The sequence below is a fragment of the Mucor velutinosus genome (assembly GCF_035048745.1).
Source record: "Mucor velutinosus strain NIH1002 chromosome Unknown tig00001540, whole genome shotgun sequence".
Lineage (NCBI taxonomy): Eukaryota > Fungi > Mucoromycota > Mucoromycetes > Mucorales > Mucoraceae > Mucor > Mucor velutinosus.
Genome location: NW_027041893.1, coordinates 1,393,590 through 1,412,023, shown reverse-complemented (window position 1 = coordinate 1,412,023; position 18,434 = coordinate 1,393,590). Strand labels below are relative to the sequence as shown.

Here is an 18,434-nt window from a genome sequence, read left to right as displayed (position 1 = left end):
ACTAGCTTTCAAATGTAAATTTGCTTGTTCTACGATGCTCCAGGTCTATATCAATGGGAACAGTTCATAAACGAGCAAACATTATACTAGCGTCGCCTATCAATACTCAAAATTACAGAAAACACAGCGTAAATTGGGTGCATTTGAGTCGTGATTTCTCGTGTTAGAGGCTGTTTCAGGCCACCAGAATTCCTCTAAACAATTGCTCCCGACTGCGGCCAATTTCCGGAAACGTTTACTGAACTTTTTTGGGATCGTCAAAAATCGACCAAAAACCATGAGGGATACCACATGGTTTTCATCGAAAATCAAACGATCACGTTTTTAACCGCAAAAACAAAGACTTTTACTATGTTATGTATTATATCAAAGTAATCGTGTCGATCCAGAGTAACCCCTGAAACGACTTTTGTGAGACTTCCATATGCAAAATCTCGGCATTTTGGCCAAAAACCACATTTGATATTTGCCAGCATTGCTCCATATATTTGTTCATAATGCCTATTCTAATTACTGCCATTAGATTCGCCTTGAGAAGTACTCTAAGAAAGCTTAAGGAAGTATAGAATGATCATTACAATTTATATAATCGAATTTGACAAAATAGTTCAATAGAGTCGATTTTGAACAAATTTGGACCAATATAAAGCAAAAGCAAATTGAGCGGAGATTTAACTGATTTTAGCTGGCAAAAGCGATTCTATACTCATCATCAAGGCAATTGGTACTTTTGGAACCTCATAAAAAGGAAATTGCAAACTAAAAAAGTGCTGTAGCTTAGTTAAGCTGATCTTTTATGCTTCTGTTACACATTCTTACAATTGATAGACTTAACTGTAGCAAACTGCTCATTTAAATGCGAAATCTAATGTAAAATGCAAGCCTGTCATCTTCCGAGAAATGACAGATATTATTTTGGATGGTTATCAGCTACAAATGCTGAGAGCTTATACCTAAACGCAAATTTAAAGCTCTCTTGCTTGAAGCTATTTGCAATTTTAATGTATACCCGAACGAGCAATTACATCATATAGGTCAAAGCAATCACTCAAAGAGACATCTCTAAGCCTGCGACCTGGCGTTTCGGTGATGAATGATAAGTATCATACATTCAGATTGCAATGTATCTAAGAGAGAAAGCAGCTAGATGTAGCTAAAGAGATGTGTACTACACTCACATGACGACACATGTACATATTCAATGATTCTATTAGCAAAAAAAAAAGCAGCCATCATCATACACATGTAGATAGCGATATTCCACTGTAAGCGCCCTACAACATTATAGACATACACACACATATATATCTCGCTGGAACAGCGTCATCAATTGAGGCGTATCTATCATTAGCATGATGATGATAATAATGATGATGATGATGATGGTCGAGGAATGATTCCGGTTCAATGAGACCACCCGTATTTACTATAACAAGTAATTTCCTATTAACAAACTGGTTTACATTGGCTGAAAACACATATTTGTTGGCATCGGCGTCCCAATGGACAATGAGAAAGAGAAACTTGTACACCTAAAACTTTTTTAATGCCTTGTAGTGGAATTATATACTCCAATTGACAGAGAGAGAGAGAGGGGGGGGGGGAGGAGAGGGAGCGAGAAGGGTGTCTTATGGGAGGAGAATGTCTATTTTCCTTTTCTCTTTCTCTTTCTCTTTCTCTCTTCATTACCCCTCTCCCAAAATGGATTTTTCGTGGGTATCGGATATCCCAACTAATCGCAAATGTTTACCAAATACCAGTACGAACAACACCAATAGCAGCAGCTTGAATCAGAGGTAAGGGTAAACACATTTCTTGCACGTTTCATTTGACATTGACAAGAATACATGTACAGTGATGCCGCTTTTGCAACACCAACGTCTCGCACGGCTGGCTCTCGTCTGTCCTACACACCGCCTTCTTCTTCTCATAGTAACATGAACGATACCACCAATACGTCTGTAGACACTGCTGTTAGACGCTCTCGCGCTGGCACCATGCCCTCGTCTACTCTCCCTCCCTTTATGGGCCTTGGCTCTTCAAACCTCTATATCGCACAGCAGAGGCCCAATCACAACAGGACCAATTCAATGAATACAAGCAATCCAGCAATGTACTCGCGTTCTGGCATGTCAAGTCCCCTGGATGAAAACGCATCTAATTCAATTGCCAGTACTTTGGCTTCATTAGGCTTGCATGACGATCCTCCTATGGCAGACAGTAACAACAATGGTCGTGAGTCTAGTACGTCTACATCTACTACCGCATTGAATCATTCAAACTATTTTGAACCAGTAACGCGTAACAGAGCGTTCACCGTTTCATCTAGAAATACAATGACGGATAATCATAGACCCCAAGACATGATGTCATTCAGTCCCTTTCCTCAACAACATCAAAAGATGCCAACTCGTCCTCGAGCTATCAGTCTGGGCATGATGGACTCGCCGTTGACGCCACCTCCATTGCAACAGCAACAACTCCCATTTTTGCCCTTTGATATGAACTACCCTCATCATCCACCCACATCGGATTATCAAAGCTTGGGTTCCACCAATTCAAATTTGACAGATGATCATGGTAACAATAGTGGTAACACATCGTTGCCTTTATTATATCACCAATCTCGTTTGTTTGCTCGTATGGACTCGCACGAAGAAGAAGAGGGAGACGGCTATCGCCATGATGTGCCTTCTCGTCTGTCTTCGCCTCACAATGATATGGAACCTCCTGCTCAAACTCCCTCTCGTGCCTTGTGGCTGGGCAATGTCAACCCTTCATTGAGTGTGCCTGATTTGCACAAGATGTTTGCTCGCTATGGCCACGTTGAAAGCGCTCGTATTCTGTCAGACAAGGAGTGCGCCTTTGTCAACTTTGAGAATGTCGAATCCGCCTTGGCAGCTAAGGAGGATCTCGTCAATCGTCTTGAAAGTAAAGTAGCTGGCTCTGTGGTCAAGGTAGGCTTTGGCAAGGCAGATGTCAGCTTGGCCATGGCCCTGACGCAAGAAGCTGGCCCCAATGCTCAAGGTCCTACTCGTGCTTTGTGTAAGTGTATATGTTAAAGTATCTGATTCATAACGAACCAACACTTGTGCTTTTACATAGGGGTGGGCAATATTCCCGCCAACATCAATCCTGCCATTTTGAGATCCCTGTTTCAATCCTTTGGCTCCATTGAATCGATTCGCATCTTGTCTCATAAAAACTGCGGGTTTGTCAACTTTGAAAGACAAGAAGACGCTGTTCGTGCTCGCAAGCAGATGCAAAACAAGGAAATTCTGGGTCCCGGAACTGGCACCGTGCGTATTGGGTTTGCAAAGGCGCCCACCAACAGCCCTGACGAGATCATTCAAGATGTGGTTATTTCTGGCAACACGGTTACTTCCTACGCTACGCCTGCCTACAAGTCATCTCTGGAAAGCAGCAAATCCAAGGCTGCCACACCATCGCCTTCTTCTTCCCTTGCTGCTCATAAATCATCCAATTTGCCACAAGACGAGTCTGCCGAGAATGCACCCAACACAAGTCAGTGGGCCACTGTCATCCTAATGGCAAGCATGATGATGAACGCACAGAAACAGCAGAATGGAGCATCGACCCCTACATTGTTATCAGCTCATCCTTCGCCCTCCAACTCCACAAGCTCAGCGTCTAGCAATGCTCGTTTAGCATCTGAGCGCAAGATGATTATGCAGCAATTGGGCTATGAGCCTCCATCCGATGAATGTAAGTTGTACCAGTGTATTGCGCGCGCTGTTAGCTTTGACTGAGCCTCTGTGCGTATAGATGAGAGAACCGCCATCAACTACTTTTCTAGTATTCCAGCAGTTCCTGAATTCGATGCGGATCGTCATCTTGGTCCCATGCGATTGCGTGAAATCAAGAAAGCCCTAGACAACGGGCAGGGCCTTAAGGATGTTGACTCCATTGCTTATGAATGCATGAGTGAGATTGTAGAGCTTTGTAGTGGTGAGTCTTTATTTATTTTTTTTTTTTTGCGAGTGTTTGTATTTGAAGAATGACTGATTTTGCGTCAATAGACTACATTGGCAACACTGTGGTTCAAAAGCTGTTTGAGCACTGTGGCAACGATACCAAGCTTGTCATGGTGGAGAAAATCGCTCCCTATTTGGCCTCCATTGGTATACATAAAAACGGCACCTGGGCAGCACAAAAGATCATTGACACGGCATCCACTGACCAGCAGGTAAGTAGTATGTTGGTCTTACTACAGCAGCAATTAATAGGCTTGCTCTAGATTCAACTCATTTGCACAAATATTGCACCCTATGTCCCATTGCTACTGCTAGATCAATTTGGCAACTATGTAGTTCAGTGCTGTCTTCGTATGGGACCCCCTCGCAACCAGTATATTTTTGATGCCATTGTCGATCAGTGCTGGGAGATCGGTCAAGGGAGATTTGGCGCTAGAGCTGTGCGTGCTATTTTAGAAAATCCAATTGTCACCAAAGACCAGCAGGTAAGGAAGAGGCGGTAAATTTCGATGTAGTTTGTTGTGCTCACATGCAAGTAGATCTATGTCGCTGCTGCCATCATGCAAAATGCCTTGCTGCTGACTACAAATGCGAATGGCTCCATCTTGCTCAATTGGTTACTTGATACCTCTGGATTACTTGGGCATTATCGTGCCTTGTGTAATATCAATTAGATTACCCTTTTACTCTCTATATATAATCATCTACATATACACACACAACTTGCACAGACACACGCACCCACACGATTCATCCTACCAACAAAATGTATATACACAATACACACTTCAATTTGATCCATTTACAGCACATTCTTTAATAATTCTGTTAATTTCTTTTCTACAAATACAAAGAGCATGTCGTCCGGGCTGCTTAAATCGAAGCTAATGTAGAACTGTTGCTTGTATTTAGCAGCTATAATGAATCCCATTAATCACAAGTTCAGCGTTGACAGGCAGCCTACCTACCTAGTCTACGGGCTAAATTTCGACCATGTTCTGAAACACCTTTGTTGATGATGGTTGTTGCTGATGCATTGGTCTAGAGTCGTGATTGTGAGTGCCATTGAATGGCATTTTGGCATGGATGTACGTTACCTGTGTTCCAAAAGGTGGTACTGCAACCGACATATCGCCCAATTTACCTTCTGCTTTGCCTACCCAGATGAACGCAGATTTGTTCATTTGGATCACTTGAAAATGAATAGCATCTGCCAGGAACATGTGTGTTGCTTGGTGTATCAAGAACGTGGGTTCTGTAGTGGTTGATACGTCTGACATGCTATACGTTTTAGTATGGAAAGAAGCGCAAAAAGGAGTAGACACGTACTGCAGCGCATCATTTAACCCGGAGCGGCGTGCAAATACTGTGGAATACTTGACTGGATGCGTGATGAGCATTTGTCCATGAAGCTACTTTCAATGGACAGATCATCGCACAAGCTGAGATGCTACACGATGCCACATACAGTCTTACGGATCAGCAGAGTAGAGAGAGATATATATATACAATTGGCGCTTTATATTGCTTATTTATTTCATTTATATCAACAGAAAATTTAACGAGTCTTGAAGTAATCCAAGAGAACATTCATGGCCTCAGATTCCTCTCCGAAATCAGTGACAGCAACACAAGAGCAACCAACAACCTTACGGGCGTTACCTTCACGGTCAATCTTACAGAGACCAGCCCATTCACCAAGCTTCTTGGCATCAGAAACCTTGATCAAGTTGATGTTGTGTTCGGCACAGAGAGCTTCAACGAGCTTAATGTACTCGGATTCGGTACATGACTCACAGAGAACAGCCAAGTGAGCTTGACGTCTAATGGAACCAGTTACAATCAACGTTTTTTGCAAGAAAAAAATGTCATCAAAATTTCTTTATACAAGAAACTCTCCCTTTTTTTCTTGTAGAAAAAACACAGCACACGTGTACATGTGCGTAAGGTATAAAGACATTTGAGAAAAAGATGGGTATTTACCTGTCCAAAGCCTTGACGGCTTCCTTCAAACCACGAGCAAGACCATCGTGAACAAGAGCACGGTGGAGGACCTCTTGAAGAGCATCTTCAACAGACATTTGACCAGAGGTGGCCTCAACGGCAACTTCGACTTCTTGAGTATCAATAACTTCTTCGTGGTCAGACATCTAATGATGGATGGATGGATGAGTTCCAGAGTTTAGGGCACTCGATTATGTGTGTTGACTACTTACGTTTGTAATGTGTATTGTAAAGAGGAGGATCAACAGGACACCTGTGTGTGAATCCCTTTGTATCCTACTCCTTGATCTGATATCCGGACCGGATTCTTCAGTGACCTCCTGGCACTCGATTTGAAACGAAGGAGCGGCAATATGTCAAATGCGATTTGACGCTCCAAATCAGAAGAGTCCTTTTTCTGCTTGACCCCATTTCTTTTAATCGATTATCTTGTCCTCAGCATGAGCAACAATAACAACAACAACAACAACAACAACAACGGAAATAACACCAACCAAAACAGAGTCAGTGGTCCAACATCTGCTTTGAGCAGCTTTTTAAGGGTAAGTCATTGACAGCAAAAGAGAGAGAGAGAGAGAGAGAACGCCGCATTAAAGCAGTGATACAGGAGCATGGTATTAGAGTTCCTAATGCAAGTCGACGAGCCAGAAGAGAACGCTTGCAACAAGCCCAAGAGAACGGTACGGATGAAGCTGCTCAAGACACGCAGACAGAAGCAGCTCCAGAACCAGGTACTCAAGACACTGAGATGGCTGAATCATCCACGGCTGCAAGTAGCTCTGCTGCGCAAAATGCTACTTCTTCCATGTTGTACAATCCTCGTTCAACCCAAAAGACCAAGAAACGATTGAGAAAGAAGAGCAATGAGAACGGTGATGGTAGCGACAGCGATACTGACGACGACAATGACAATGCTGCTGGTCCATCCTCCTCATCCAGAAGAGCCTTGCCAGGCCGTTCTCGCATCGTCTTTTGCGCCAAGTGTAAAGGAAGATTTGCCCGCAAGAACGATGAAGACGCAAGCAACACTATCTGCCCTGCTTGTCAGGCTGGCCCCTCCACTGTCAAGAAGCAAGCGAGAAAGAAGAAGGTCATCCCCACCATCAAGAAGCAAGCCATCAGCACGGAGGCTTTGCCCTCGTTGCAAGATTGCTGCATTGCTGTGATTGCTGAGTATATTGATGAGGTAGAGAACTTTGGCGATATTGCTGATGACAGTCTTGAGAAGTTGGCCAAGATTATCTCTCGTAACCGCAAAATCAATGACATGACAGCCAGGCTCTTTATGCAACCCTTTAGAAAGCAACTGAGCTTGTTTGACTGCACCAATATGTCGGATCACGGCTTTTACATGATCTCTCAGTTCTGCCCCAAATTGCAATACCTCAGCTTGATCTATTGTGGTCAAATCACGGACAAATCACTCAAAGCTTATCAGGAGCGCTTACATGATCTCAAGTCGTTGGAAATGTCTGGTCCCTTCTTGGTCACCAAAGAGGCTTGGATCTCGTTCTTTGAGACGGTGGGAGCTCGTCTGGAATCCTTTGAGGTGCGTCATACTGCTCGATTTGTCAAGGAATGCATGGAGGCATTAGCTGCGCACTGTCCTAATCTGAAGAAGCTCAAGTTTGGCCATCTCTCCCACTTCAACTCTGATTGGACTCCTCTTATTGCTAAACTCAAGCATCTGGATACCTTGGAGCTGGCTTGGACATCGAACGAAAACACTATGCATACCGAGGATATTGTGCATTTGCTATCTGAAGTGGGCTCTGGCCTGAAGGATCTCTCAATCAAGGGCGGACATGAACTGACAGACGACATGCTGTCGAAAGGCATCCTCAAGTACTGTCATCAAATTAAACGCTTGAATCTGGAGCAATGTGATCAATTGACCTCTCCTGCCATGGTGGAGTTCCTGGATCAATGGCAAGCCAAGGGACTCACTCATCTTGACATTTCTCGCTGCACCAAATTCGACGACACTGTATTAGAGGCTGTTCTCCGTCACTCTGGCAAGTCATTAGAGTATTTGAACTTGCACAGCTTGATTGAATTGACTGCCGCTCCGCTGGAATTGATTGCTGGAAACGACACTGATCTCACACCTTGCCTATCACTCACTCACCTGAATTGTGGGTTTGTGCGCTCCATGGATGATTATGTACTTATGAAGCTCATAAAGCACTGCACATCACTTCGAAATATCCAAGTCTGGGGCTGCCACATGTTGACTGAAAGCATTCCTTCCAAGCCTGGATTGCGTATTTCAGGCAGAGAAATGTCGGTTCAATACATGTAATAGAGTGACACCACACGAATTCATCTTGCGTATATTGAAAACTTTTAAACTTTTTCTCCCTTTTTTTTTTTTTTCTCTCTCTCTGCTGCTCGCTTTTATCCAAGAATATCATCCAATGCACACTACAGAATAAATGAAATCAAATAGTAAAACAAAGAAACCTCCTCGTTTTTACTTTTGGCGAAAGACATTGTCGTTATCTGATCTCGATGTTCCTCGAAATTCGAAAATAGCCATTGACGCTCTTCGTACATTGAGTCTGATACCCACCTTCCTGGGATTCCTCTACAACAGCAGGCAAGCTTTACAGGTGCCTTTACGTGATGCTGGTGGTGCTGTGATACTGCAAAGCTCTCAGGTAGATTACGTAGTTGCAAATTTCTGGGTAACTATCAGCCTTCATCGGTATAAACAGTGTGTCTAACAGGATGTAATGCAGTGTGCTTTAGCTGGCTATTGGAATTGGATCTTAACAACGAGTATGATGAGACGCTGGATATTCCACTACGAAATGAGTAGCGCCATTGTCAGATTAATCACCTTCATCGTCATCACTTGGTCCATCTCTGCCTGGGTCACGTCTCGCAACGGACCTGATCAACCCATTCGTACCTGGATAATCAACTGTTTCATTTTATTAATCACAGACATCATACGGCTATCAGTTGTATCGGACCCAAAATACCATGGAAAGGCTGCCAATGTCAAGGATCCCAACCTGTTCCTGAAGTTGACCGTGATGAAAGTCTTGATCTTTCCCATGTTTGTTGCTACATGCTTGTCTGTGTTCGCAGTGTTGCGCCAAATTGATCAATTGCAATATACCACGAGCCAATTAATGGTAGGTGATGCTACATTGGACAACCAGCTTCGATACTCAGAAACCACCACATCGGCTGTGTCCGTACTCATTCTCATTATATCATCTTGGTCACAAGCATCATATGAAAGGCGCCAAATGTTGAGAAAATCGGCTCTTCGACTATTGTCACCACACAGCGATCGCATCTCAGTCCAGTATAGATTCGTAATTGGACAGCCACCATCGGCCAGCCATCAGCTCCATGGCGACGACATACGAAAGGAATCAGGCATCTATCATGATTTACTGATGGTCAAGTCATCCGATGTGGAATCAGACAAGAGTAGAAAAGTGTTTGAAGCGATGCGATGGGCAAAGCATATGGGACACGACTACATTGTGAAATCTGATGACAATGTGTTTGTGCGTTGGGACACTATTCTGCAAGAATTGGATGCATTAGGGCCTAGATTGTTCTACTGGAAAGGCTTCACTTATCGCAATATACCCGTCCATTCAATGCCTGATGCAAAGAGTCTGCAAATTGACTATGGATTACCCGTCTTACCTGCTTATACCCACAGCATGCTTTATCTATTTTCCAGAGACATGCTGGATCTTATTGTATATCCCAATTCACCTAGAAAATTCATACACGGAGATGGAGAGAACATTGCTATCTGGCTGTTTGGTTTCAGCATTCAGCCCATCCACGACAGACGGATTCAAGACGGAGACAATGTGTGCGAAAATGACATGATTGGAAAGAGGATGAATGTATTGTCGGATATGTATAAAATGTATCTAAATATCGTGAATCAACGGCCACAGTGTACAGGATTTGATTCAACAGCATGTGCAATGTGCTATAATTGTAAGGACAAGAAGGTGACTTGGCGAACACTGAATCTAGCTTGTGATCAGCAACGAGGAATATCACTAAAGGAAATGTCAGGCTTTGCTCAGGTAGCAGGCAAGACGCCCTATTAGCTGTTGCTATGCATTTTCAATAAAGTTTCAAACACTGCCATATTGATCGTTGTCACTGGAATTCCCCAAGCAATGCGAACCAGCATGCCCTGTGTAAATGCTTTGAAACGTCCTTCCTTTTGCCACATCAGTTGTGCAATCTTCAAAGGACCGCCCTGATACGCATGCTCTTGTGCAGACACTTGCCATCTTGTCTTGATAATATCCAGGGGTGTAGACACAATCACACCCAAAGTGCTCGCCACTGCTGAGCAAAGCACATAGACCAAAAATGTCTGTTCCTCCACTGTCCACAGCACTTTGAGTTGCTCATAAACCACAAAATAGGTAACAGTATGTGGCAAAAACACAGCGATGGTCATCCAGTAGCCTCGGTAGAATCCTAGTAAGCCCTCCTCGCTGGCAATATGCTTGGCCAGCGAGATGGTGGTTGTGTCTCTCTGCGCATTAGTCAGTATCTGCAGCTGGCTCTTGATGACCTCCATGGGCGTAAAGAACAAGCCTGCTGATACTTCAGCAAAACAACCAGAGATAGCATGGTTCAATAAAGCGTTTCGTTGAAGCCAGGTGACTGAGAAGGCTGTATCCAAGTAGTCTTTTACAAGTTCATAACAGGAAAGATAAACTGTCAGGGCAGGCACCGAAAAGAGTAATGTGATGCCTACGCCCTTATATAGCGAACGGATATACTTGTACCAAGTTGCAGCAGGTTTCTGGTGATCAGAATCGACTAAAAGGGTATATTTTCTTTGCTCAGATTGTGTTTGGATGCGAGTCTTTATAGTGTCCACTGTAAAACAAGAGTGAGTATAACGATGCATCTCCTCAACATGGATTGATATTACATGGATATGTGACAGATCTTGCTACGAGAGCAGCAATACTAGAGGCAACAAGATAAAATGAATCTATAGTCATGATAGATTCCTTTATCATGGAAAAAATGAAGATAAGAAATGAAGGGCTTAAATGAAATGATGAAACCCCATTTATTTTTGATTAGAAGCAAAAGAAGGCTGAAGGCGTGGTGTATCAAGGTTTTATCCACCGCTAACAGGAGGGATGATGGCAACTTCAGCATTTGGCTTCAAGATGGTAGTGGATTCGTTATCTTTTTCGACATAATCCATGTCAATGGCATACATGGACAGGGACAGAAGCTCTTTTAGTTTATCGCCATACTTTGTGATCAGTAAATTGGTCAAATCAGTCAGTGTCCAGTTGTCTACAGGTATTTCAACATCTTCGGATTCTTTGCGAGTGATATCCTTCACGCCAGCGAAATATAAGACTTTAATCTAGTGTGTTTTGAAACAGGGCAGGTTATACTTCTTATTGTCAAGCCGTAGTGGATGCACATGAACTACCATAATGATAAAAATGTTGCCAAATGGAAAAAGATTATTAATTTCAAACGAGCACCAACGTTTTTGTTTGTATGACGTGGGGAGAAGAAACCCGCTCAATTTGCTCAACCAAATCTGATATAAAAGGCACAGCAAAAAACCCGCTGTGTTGTTGATTTTCGTTTTCTCCTTTACGAATTACTCAAAAGAACAAAAATATTAAAACATGGCTGTAAGTTGAGTGATGGCATAACGTTCAAGAAACTATTCTAACTAACAATATATTCAGCAATACACATTCAATGTTGAAATGTCCTGCTCAGGTTGCTCCAATGCTGTAAACAAAGCTTTGTCAAAACTCGAAGGTAAGCTCAATGAAAGATGTGGTCTATACCCTCCAATAGGCATTGACATACCGTTTATTCAGGCGTCGAGAAGGTTGATATTAGTCTAGAAAAGCAAGAAGTTGTTGTTGATACTGAGCTTCCTCGCGAAACTGTCCTCGCTGCTATCAAAAAGACTGGCAAGACTGTCAAGGAGTAAGAAGGATCTGATAAGATATACCTCTCTTTCATTTATAATAAAATCTCATTTTCAATAAAGAACATGCCTGTCAGAGCATGATACGTGAGAATTTATGCCGTGATTTTGTGTCTTCATTTTGTAGAACAGTGTGTATCGACCTATAATATAGAGAATGAATGTCTGCTAAGATTTCAATTTAAAACCAAGCGATGAAAAGGCGGTTGTCCAACCAATTTGTACTAGATTTTCGCCTGTCTACCATCATGTAAGGTCCCCACCAGCTAAAATAATCTATACGAACAGAGAGTATGCTTGCATTGCTTCTTACTGCTCGATAGTATGCAAAATACAGTGTAGTTTGTGTGTATTTGAGCCGTGTTTTCCCGTGCTAGAAGCCGTTTTAGATTGTCAGATTAGCATCAAATGATTGCTCTTGTCTAGCACTTACTTTCTGATATCTTTGCTCAACTTTTTGGGGACCAAAAAAAAAATATGGCCAAAAATCGACCAAAAAGCATGAGGTACCCCCTCATGGTTTTCATCAAAAAATCAAATGATCGCGTTTTTCACCTTGATAACGAAGACTTTTACTATGGTATATATTAAATCAAAATGTTTCTATCGATCCAAAGTAGCTCCTGAAACAGCTTTTGTATAACCTTGATATGTAAAATCTTAACATTTTGGCCATAAACCTCATTTCATGGTTTCATAAATCGCTCAATGGATTTACGAAAATAAACGTGTTATAGATACTACCGTTAGATGCGCCTTGAAAAGTACTCTAGGAATACTTAAGGACGCATGATGAGAATATCACTTTTCATATCGTCGAATCTGACAAAATAGATTTTTTTTTCTAAAAAAAAAATTGTTTATTGATTGAGCCGCGTACACCAAGAGTAGGAGGTCATGGTGAAGAGGCGGGTGCAATTTAGATATGAACATACGGATAAAATATAAGATAAAATATACTAAAAAAAAAAAAAGATAAAATAATAAATAAACTACCTATTAGATAGTTTATGTTACAGTTGGGAGTGGCACTGATCTAGCAACGGGAGCTGATAATATTGACATTGATTGACATTTCGAAGATGATAACTGAGGAGCGACGATACCGGATGAGAATCCACCGTGGATTGGTCATACACCAGCAGCGGTTGCAACCAACGAAAGTACAACGCCGAAGCTTGAAAGTCAATCACACCAAGACCACCTTGATCCTTAGGATGGGTCCAAACTTTCCACGGGATGACAGGGAAGATGTTCTTTCTCAGGAATTGGATTGCAAGAGATCGCAACTGCTTGAAATCAGCCAGCGTCGACGGTGTAACTCTCAAAATATACCAAAGTTTTGATAGCAAGAGAGAGTTCAAAACGGTAGCTCGACCTACCACCGACAGCGACCGAATAGAGTGGATTTGGGTGGCAATTTTGGTCTTTGTTATCAAGGAGGCCATGTAATTAACACGTTGTAGACGACTTTGCACCAGAGGATACCCCAGATAGATCAAAGGAACATCATCTTCTACCGAATGTAGATGGTTGATGTGGATTTCAGCCAGAGAGTCCTTCCATAAATCCCAAGTATCCCTGCCATACACCGAAAACGCTTCCACTTTGTTGTGATTAAATTTGGCATTGGAGGCACCGCAATACCTAGACATACGGATTTGCAGCCGATCAAGATCAGTACGATCATGGACGAACACTAGGACATCATCTGCGTAGCAGAGGAGTTTGGTTCGTTCAGATTCCATCAGGTAGCCTTGGAATTGGCGATCGTTGATGATGACCAGCAGGAAGGGGTTCAAAGGCTAGGTTGTAGAGAATCGGAGACAGCGGACCCCCCTGCTTCAAGCCTCTCAGTTTAGCTACTTCAGCTGTCAAATGTCCATTGAGATTGATACGAATTAGGTTGTCACCCATCAGTTTGTATATGCACTTGACCAATTGACGGGAAAATCCAAATTTCAGCAATACATGGCGAAGGTAATCCAGATTGACCCGGTCATAGGCTTTTTCTTGGTCTAGAAGCAGCCCGATATCCGCATCCAGGGAGCGAAATGAAGGATCATTGTCCCTTTGTTCGGCAATTGTCCACTTTCTTTGAGCGTCCTCCATAATTAGTTGACATATCATGCCGTTTTCAGCAATATACCGTCCCGGGATGAAGCCCAGTTGATGTCTGCTGATGAGCTGGGTAGATGCTGTCATGATGCAACGATTGAGACAACGAGTAAAGAGTTTGTAGTCAGAATTGGCTAAGGATAGAGGGCAATAGTTTTTCATCTGAGCCGGATCTCCTTTCTTGCATAGGAGACACATGATAGTCTCGTTCCAGGATTTCATATGGCAAGCCGTCTGGGCCAGGGCTGCTTAGCCGGCGGGTTTTCTTGCTGTCCTCTAGGAGATCTTCAATGTCAATAAGTAGTATCAGTGATTCCTGTTGTTCGCCTTGAATCCTCAGATGCCCGGGAATGGATCGAATCAAGGTACTAACAGTAACAGAATCAGTTGGATCAGGTGTAAAGAGAGTTGAGTAGAAGTCGGTCGCAATAGCAGCGATGCCATATTGGTCCCGACAGAGTTCATCAGTAGTGGGATCCCTCAATTCCGCGATTAAACGTTGATTCTCTCATGTCAAAGCCTGCCGCTTCAGTAACCCAGCAGACTTCTCGCCATGTTCTCTCCAAAACTTGCCTGCCTTGAGAATCTCAATTTCCGCTATCGAGTGCTGCAATTGTTGGACCTGATTGTTAACATAATCCAGCCCTTGGAACACCAAACCTCGATTCTTCTTTTGTCTCATCATCTTGTTTCGCTTGGAAAGTAGCTTGTGCCGTTGTTTTTTTTTCCTCCAATTCAGATCTTCCAATTAAAATTTCCTGATGAATAGCTTAACTTCGGCTTTTACCCAATCCCACTGTTGTTGAGGCGTAATAAAGGTTTTGATTACTGTGAATTGCTCTTCGTTCTCATGTAGGAATTCTGCCAATGCCTTGCGGAATTGTTGGTTACGGACCAAGAACGGGTTGGCCTTCCAGCTGCCAGGTCCACGTCCATTAATGTCCTGGTATTGGAAGGAAAAGCCTAGTAGTTCATGATCCGTCCATTCCTGAGAAAGATATTGTTGGTTGAAGCTAGTGATTTGGTGATGTGCATTTGTGCTGCAAAACACATAATTCAAGATGGCCAAGGACCTCCCACTATGCCAAGTCATCTGCTTGTCATCACCAAACATATCAATATAGTAGTCATCTAAAAGATCCGTCCATTCCTTAGGGGCACAAGCCAGTGTTCCATCCAGTCGGCGATCTTTGTACTGGTAGTTAAAATCCCCCCATGATGAAAATAGGGGATAGTGTGTTTGTAATTGTTTCCTGGACAATAGGAATGCCCAGGAGCTCTGTATGTAATGCTGATCGATACGAAGGAAGTGACGCCCGACCGTAAATGTTGAGAATAGTTGCAATTGATGTAGTAGTTGTAGAATCCTGTATATCTCGAGTATGGTGAACAGAAGCCAGAATGTAGCGTCCCTCATCAATGCCTTCCGATATAAGATTGATTGTATAATGTTTGTTGAGTGCTATGATGCCGCAATGTTGTGTCCAGAGACTTGATTTGCTGTTAAAATGATTGTTGAGTATATCTATTGGTGATGTGTTGGTAGCATGTGTTTCTTGTAACACCTGGATGTCATATTCCAGTGTTCGAAGATATCGAATGAATTGTTGTCTTTTTTTTTGGGATTTTCTGATTTGACTAAGCTACGGCAATTGAGGGTGGCTATTTTGAGTTGATGGTGGATATTAATCATATTTAAAGATTGGTGGAAGGTGGTGTACCTGAAGGTGCAGGTGGAGTCAAATTCCTATCAATCGTATCCGTGTCATCACCAGACATGCGTCTGGTATCACTGTGGGGATTAGAGGTATCAGCGTGCTGATATCTGGCATCACCGATATCTAAAGAACCTTCCTGGCGGGTTAACTTCTTCGCTGATTTCGAGGGATCAAATTCAGGATGAGATCTGCGAACATCCTTGGAAACACTGTTTAATGCATCCGCATCAGACAACTTCGTATTCGTGTTGTTCTCTTCCATAATGGTGTCTCCAGTCATTTTGGTTTGTTGTTGAGAAGCTTCAGGGGTGGGTGAACCAGCATTAGGTTGAGGAGCATCCGGCATGATATGGTCCTTGTCTTCTACTGGTTTGCTTCGACGTTCAGAATCGGTCCTCTTTGGAGGAGTGGGCTTGGCTCCCTTTCGTTCCTTGGGCTTAGCAGGAGATTTCTCAACTGCACGGACCTTTGCTGGAACCGATTCTGCGTTGTTCCTATCATAATTTTTCGAAACGTGGCCAGCAGTGGCAGCAAATTGCCCATTTGTGATAATCTGGACAATCGGCACGACAATGATCAGGCTTCTGGCAGTGACGGCAGAAAGCTGGCATCTGATCCCATAGTAACAGGATTTGGCGTTGTTCATTCTCCTTTACTCGCGTATCCCAAATAATAACTCTGTTGAGAGGCTCCAAGTGTCGCTTTCCGTTACATTCAAATCCAGGTTCATGTAGATCCATACATTCGTTTCGCGGGTCATGGGATAACGTGAGGTTGAGGGTGGCGTACCCTTTCCCCTGGAAGATCCCATTCTCCGTCTTGAAAATTCCATGATCCAAGACATCTCCGAAGCAAGAGAAGCGTTCAGCCATTTCCTTCTTCAGTTGCACAGCTGGAAGAAAGGGAAGCTTCTCCATCGTTGCGTGGACAATATTGGCATCTTCAGGAAAAGAGGGAAATCCCTTGAGGTAAGTCCCATCCTCCAAGGTGATTCCATTCTCGATGAGGTGCTTGCGGCCTGCAGAGGTTGGAAGCCACAGCGTTTCCAAATAGTGGTGGCCGAGGTATTGTCGAGTTTGTTTTCTGTATCCAAGAAAGTTTTCATACATATCTGTCCTTTCCGCTTCTTCATTAAACTTGACCAAAGCCTTGTCTAATAAAGTTCGATTCTTCACCGTTGCCAAGCGATAAAGACGGAATTCTCTTCTACTCCTTTCATGAATGGGCGTACCATAGCAATAGGTGCTGGAGTTGAGTTTGATGCGGAAACGTTCTGGCTCGAATCTGCAGGCGAAACAGGAGGGGGTGATCAGAGTAGGGTTGAACGAGACGTTTTGTTGTTGTTGTTGCTTCTGTTTGCCCTTCTTCTTGTTGCGGACGACGTGAGTCCACAACTCAGGGAGTGGGTATTGCGATGACATTTTTTTTTCACTGACAAAATAGATTAATTGAATCGATTTTAAGCAAAGTTTGTCCAATCTGGACAGGAAGAAAACAGCGAAATTGTAAATGATTTTGGCTGGCAAAAGCAATTCTACCCTCATCATCCAGGCAATCGATGCTTTTGAACGCTCAGAAGGAGGAAATTGCAAAATAAAAAGAGTTCTACAGCTTAGTCAGATTACTTTTTTTTATTGTTTCTGTTATAAATTCACGCAGCTAATAGATTTGATTGCTGTAAATTGCACATCCAAATGAAAAATCTAATGCGAGATGTCAAGCTACTGCCCTTTACAAAATTGCACATGACACTTTCAAACGCGCTAGTATTATTCTTTGAAGTGTTCTAGTGTAATACTGACTGAACTTTCAGTTTAAACAGTAAGAACGCTATTTCTACCCTATAAAGGTTATTTACGTGGCTTAATTTGTAGATGTAGTGAAGGCTTTAATACCAAGTAAGCTATATTTGTAGGTCATGAGGTATATGGTGTATATGTATCTAGGGACCACTTTTCATACCTGGAGCGCATTCCTGACATCTCCAATGATTTCTAAATCTAACACCACCCCTGCTTTGACTCTGTTTCTTGGCTTTATCCGTTGCCTGACAAATAAAGAAGACATTTGAGATTATACTTTTATATCATCCCGGGGAAAAAAAAGATAAGGAAAAATCAAACAGAGATAAATTATGATTCGAAAGTGTGACACACAATGTTCATCAAGATGTTGCCATCTTCATATGGAGAATGCTTCAAAAGGCTAGATAAATGGTATTCAAGGCAGGTATATGCACATATGCCCTTGCAAATGTAAACATGGCATTACTAAAATCTACATGTAGCCATTGCTTGTCGGCAAGATGATAATCTCGACATTTGAAAGAGTCATTGTGAAATGACTTGAAAATTAGTCATTTACCCTCCGAAAATGCCTCGCTCGCATAAGCAATCAAGGGGCAAACAGATGATGAGAACTGCCAATGGTAAATGATGTATAAATCCGGCTTATCTATGGTAGCACGATTCTACAGCCACTCATAGTGTACATCTAATATGTGTCACTCACTATTATTTACAATACAAAACGTTCATGGTTGATCAAGATGGGTATGTAAGGCAAGTGATCACGTCAACTCAGGCAATTGTTTACAGATTGAAAGCAGAGATTCATGTA

General features: G+C 42.6%; 11 protein-coding genes across 11 annotated transcripts; 3 read left to right on the top strand and 8 right to left on the bottom strand.

Annotated features, from left to right (window-relative positions):
* Positions 1-1,701: 1,701 nt before the first annotated feature.
* Positions 1,702-4,669, top strand: ATC70_004560 (uncharacterized protein; the record flags this gene model as incomplete). The annotated part of the gene is made up of 7 exons (XM_064823862.1): positions 1,702-1,796; positions 1,856-3,045; positions 3,106-3,726; positions 3,787-3,969; positions 4,041-4,207; positions 4,259-4,480; positions 4,535-4,669. The coding sequence occupies 7 exons, from the start codon at positions 1,702-1,704 to the stop codon at positions 4,667-4,669; spliced, it is 2,613 nt and encodes an 870-aa protein (XP_064688687.1).
* Positions 4,670-4,797: 128 nt separating this feature from the next.
* ATC70_004559 (uncharacterized protein) lies at positions 4,798-5,275 on the bottom strand (the record flags this gene model as incomplete). Its single annotated transcript, XM_064823861.1, has 3 exons — positions 4,798-4,910; positions 4,964-5,036; positions 5,093-5,275. 3 exons carry the CDS (start codon positions 5,273-5,275, stop codon positions 4,798-4,800), a joined length of 369 nt encoding a protein of 122 aa, XP_064688686.1.
* Positions 5,276-5,553: 278 nt separating this feature from the next.
* ATC70_004558 (uncharacterized protein) lies at positions 5,554-6,145 on the bottom strand (the record flags this gene model as incomplete). Its single annotated transcript, XM_064823860.1, has 2 exons — positions 5,554-5,818; positions 5,979-6,145. The coding sequence occupies 2 exons, from the start codon at positions 6,143-6,145 to the stop codon at positions 5,554-5,556; spliced, it is 432 nt and encodes a 143-aa protein (XP_064688685.1).
* A 294-nt stretch (positions 6,146-6,439) lies between these two features.
* On the top strand, positions 6,440-8,301 carry ATC70_004557 (uncharacterized protein; the record flags this gene model as incomplete). The annotated part of the gene is made up of 2 exons (XM_064823859.1): positions 6,440-6,541; positions 6,607-8,301. 2 exons carry the CDS (start codon positions 6,440-6,442, stop codon positions 8,299-8,301), a joined length of 1,797 nt encoding a protein of 598 aa, XP_064688684.1.
* Positions 8,302-8,434: 133 nt separating this feature from the next.
* ATC70_004556 (uncharacterized protein) lies at positions 8,435-9,975 on the top strand (the record flags this gene model as incomplete). Its single annotated transcript, XM_064823858.1, has 3 exons — positions 8,435-8,686; positions 8,741-9,903; positions 9,957-9,975. 3 exons carry the CDS (start codon positions 8,435-8,437, stop codon positions 9,973-9,975), a joined length of 1,434 nt encoding a protein of 477 aa, XP_064688683.1.
* Positions 9,976-10,089: 114 nt separating this feature from the next.
* On the bottom strand, positions 10,090-11,011 carry ATC70_004555 (uncharacterized protein; the record flags this gene model as incomplete). The annotated part of the gene is made up of 2 exons (XM_064823857.1): positions 10,090-10,883; positions 10,939-11,011. The coding sequence occupies 2 exons, from the start codon at positions 11,009-11,011 to the stop codon at positions 10,090-10,092; spliced, it is 867 nt and encodes a 288-aa protein (XP_064688682.1).
* A 122-nt stretch (positions 11,012-11,133) lies between these two features.
* ATC70_004554 (uncharacterized protein) lies at positions 11,134-11,463 on the bottom strand (the record flags this gene model as incomplete). Its single annotated transcript, XM_064823856.1, has 2 exons — positions 11,134-11,391; positions 11,461-11,463. 2 exons carry the CDS (start codon positions 11,461-11,463, stop codon positions 11,134-11,136), a joined length of 261 nt encoding a protein of 86 aa, XP_064688681.1.
* Positions 11,464-12,992: 1,529 nt separating this feature from the next.
* On the bottom strand, positions 12,993-14,184 carry ATC70_004553 (uncharacterized protein; the record flags this gene model as incomplete). Its single annotated transcript, XM_064823855.1, has 2 exons — positions 12,993-13,784; positions 13,846-14,184. 2 exons carry the CDS (start codon positions 14,182-14,184, stop codon positions 12,993-12,995), a joined length of 1,131 nt encoding a protein of 376 aa, XP_064688680.1.
* A 37-nt stretch (positions 14,185-14,221) lies between these two features.
* ATC70_004552 (uncharacterized protein) lies at positions 14,222-14,782 on the bottom strand (the record flags this gene model as incomplete). The annotated part of the gene is made up of 2 exons (XM_064823854.1): positions 14,222-14,576; positions 14,634-14,782. The coding sequence occupies 2 exons, from the start codon at positions 14,780-14,782 to the stop codon at positions 14,222-14,224; spliced, it is 504 nt and encodes a 167-aa protein (XP_064688679.1).
* A 63-nt stretch (positions 14,783-14,845) lies between these two features.
* ATC70_004551 (uncharacterized protein) lies at positions 14,846-15,211 on the bottom strand (the record flags this gene model as incomplete). The annotated part of the gene is made up of 1 exon (XM_064823853.1): positions 14,846-15,211. The coding sequence occupies one exon, from the start codon at positions 15,209-15,211 to the stop codon at positions 14,846-14,848; it is 366 nt and encodes a 121-aa protein (XP_064688678.1).
* A 581-nt stretch (positions 15,212-15,792) lies between these two features.
* ATC70_004550 (uncharacterized protein) lies at positions 15,793-17,236 on the bottom strand (the record flags this gene model as incomplete). The annotated part of the gene is made up of 2 exons (XM_064823852.1): positions 15,793-16,419; positions 16,472-17,236. 2 exons carry the CDS (start codon positions 17,234-17,236, stop codon positions 15,793-15,795), a joined length of 1,392 nt encoding a protein of 463 aa, XP_064688677.1.
* Positions 17,237-18,434: the final 1,198 nt, after the last annotated feature.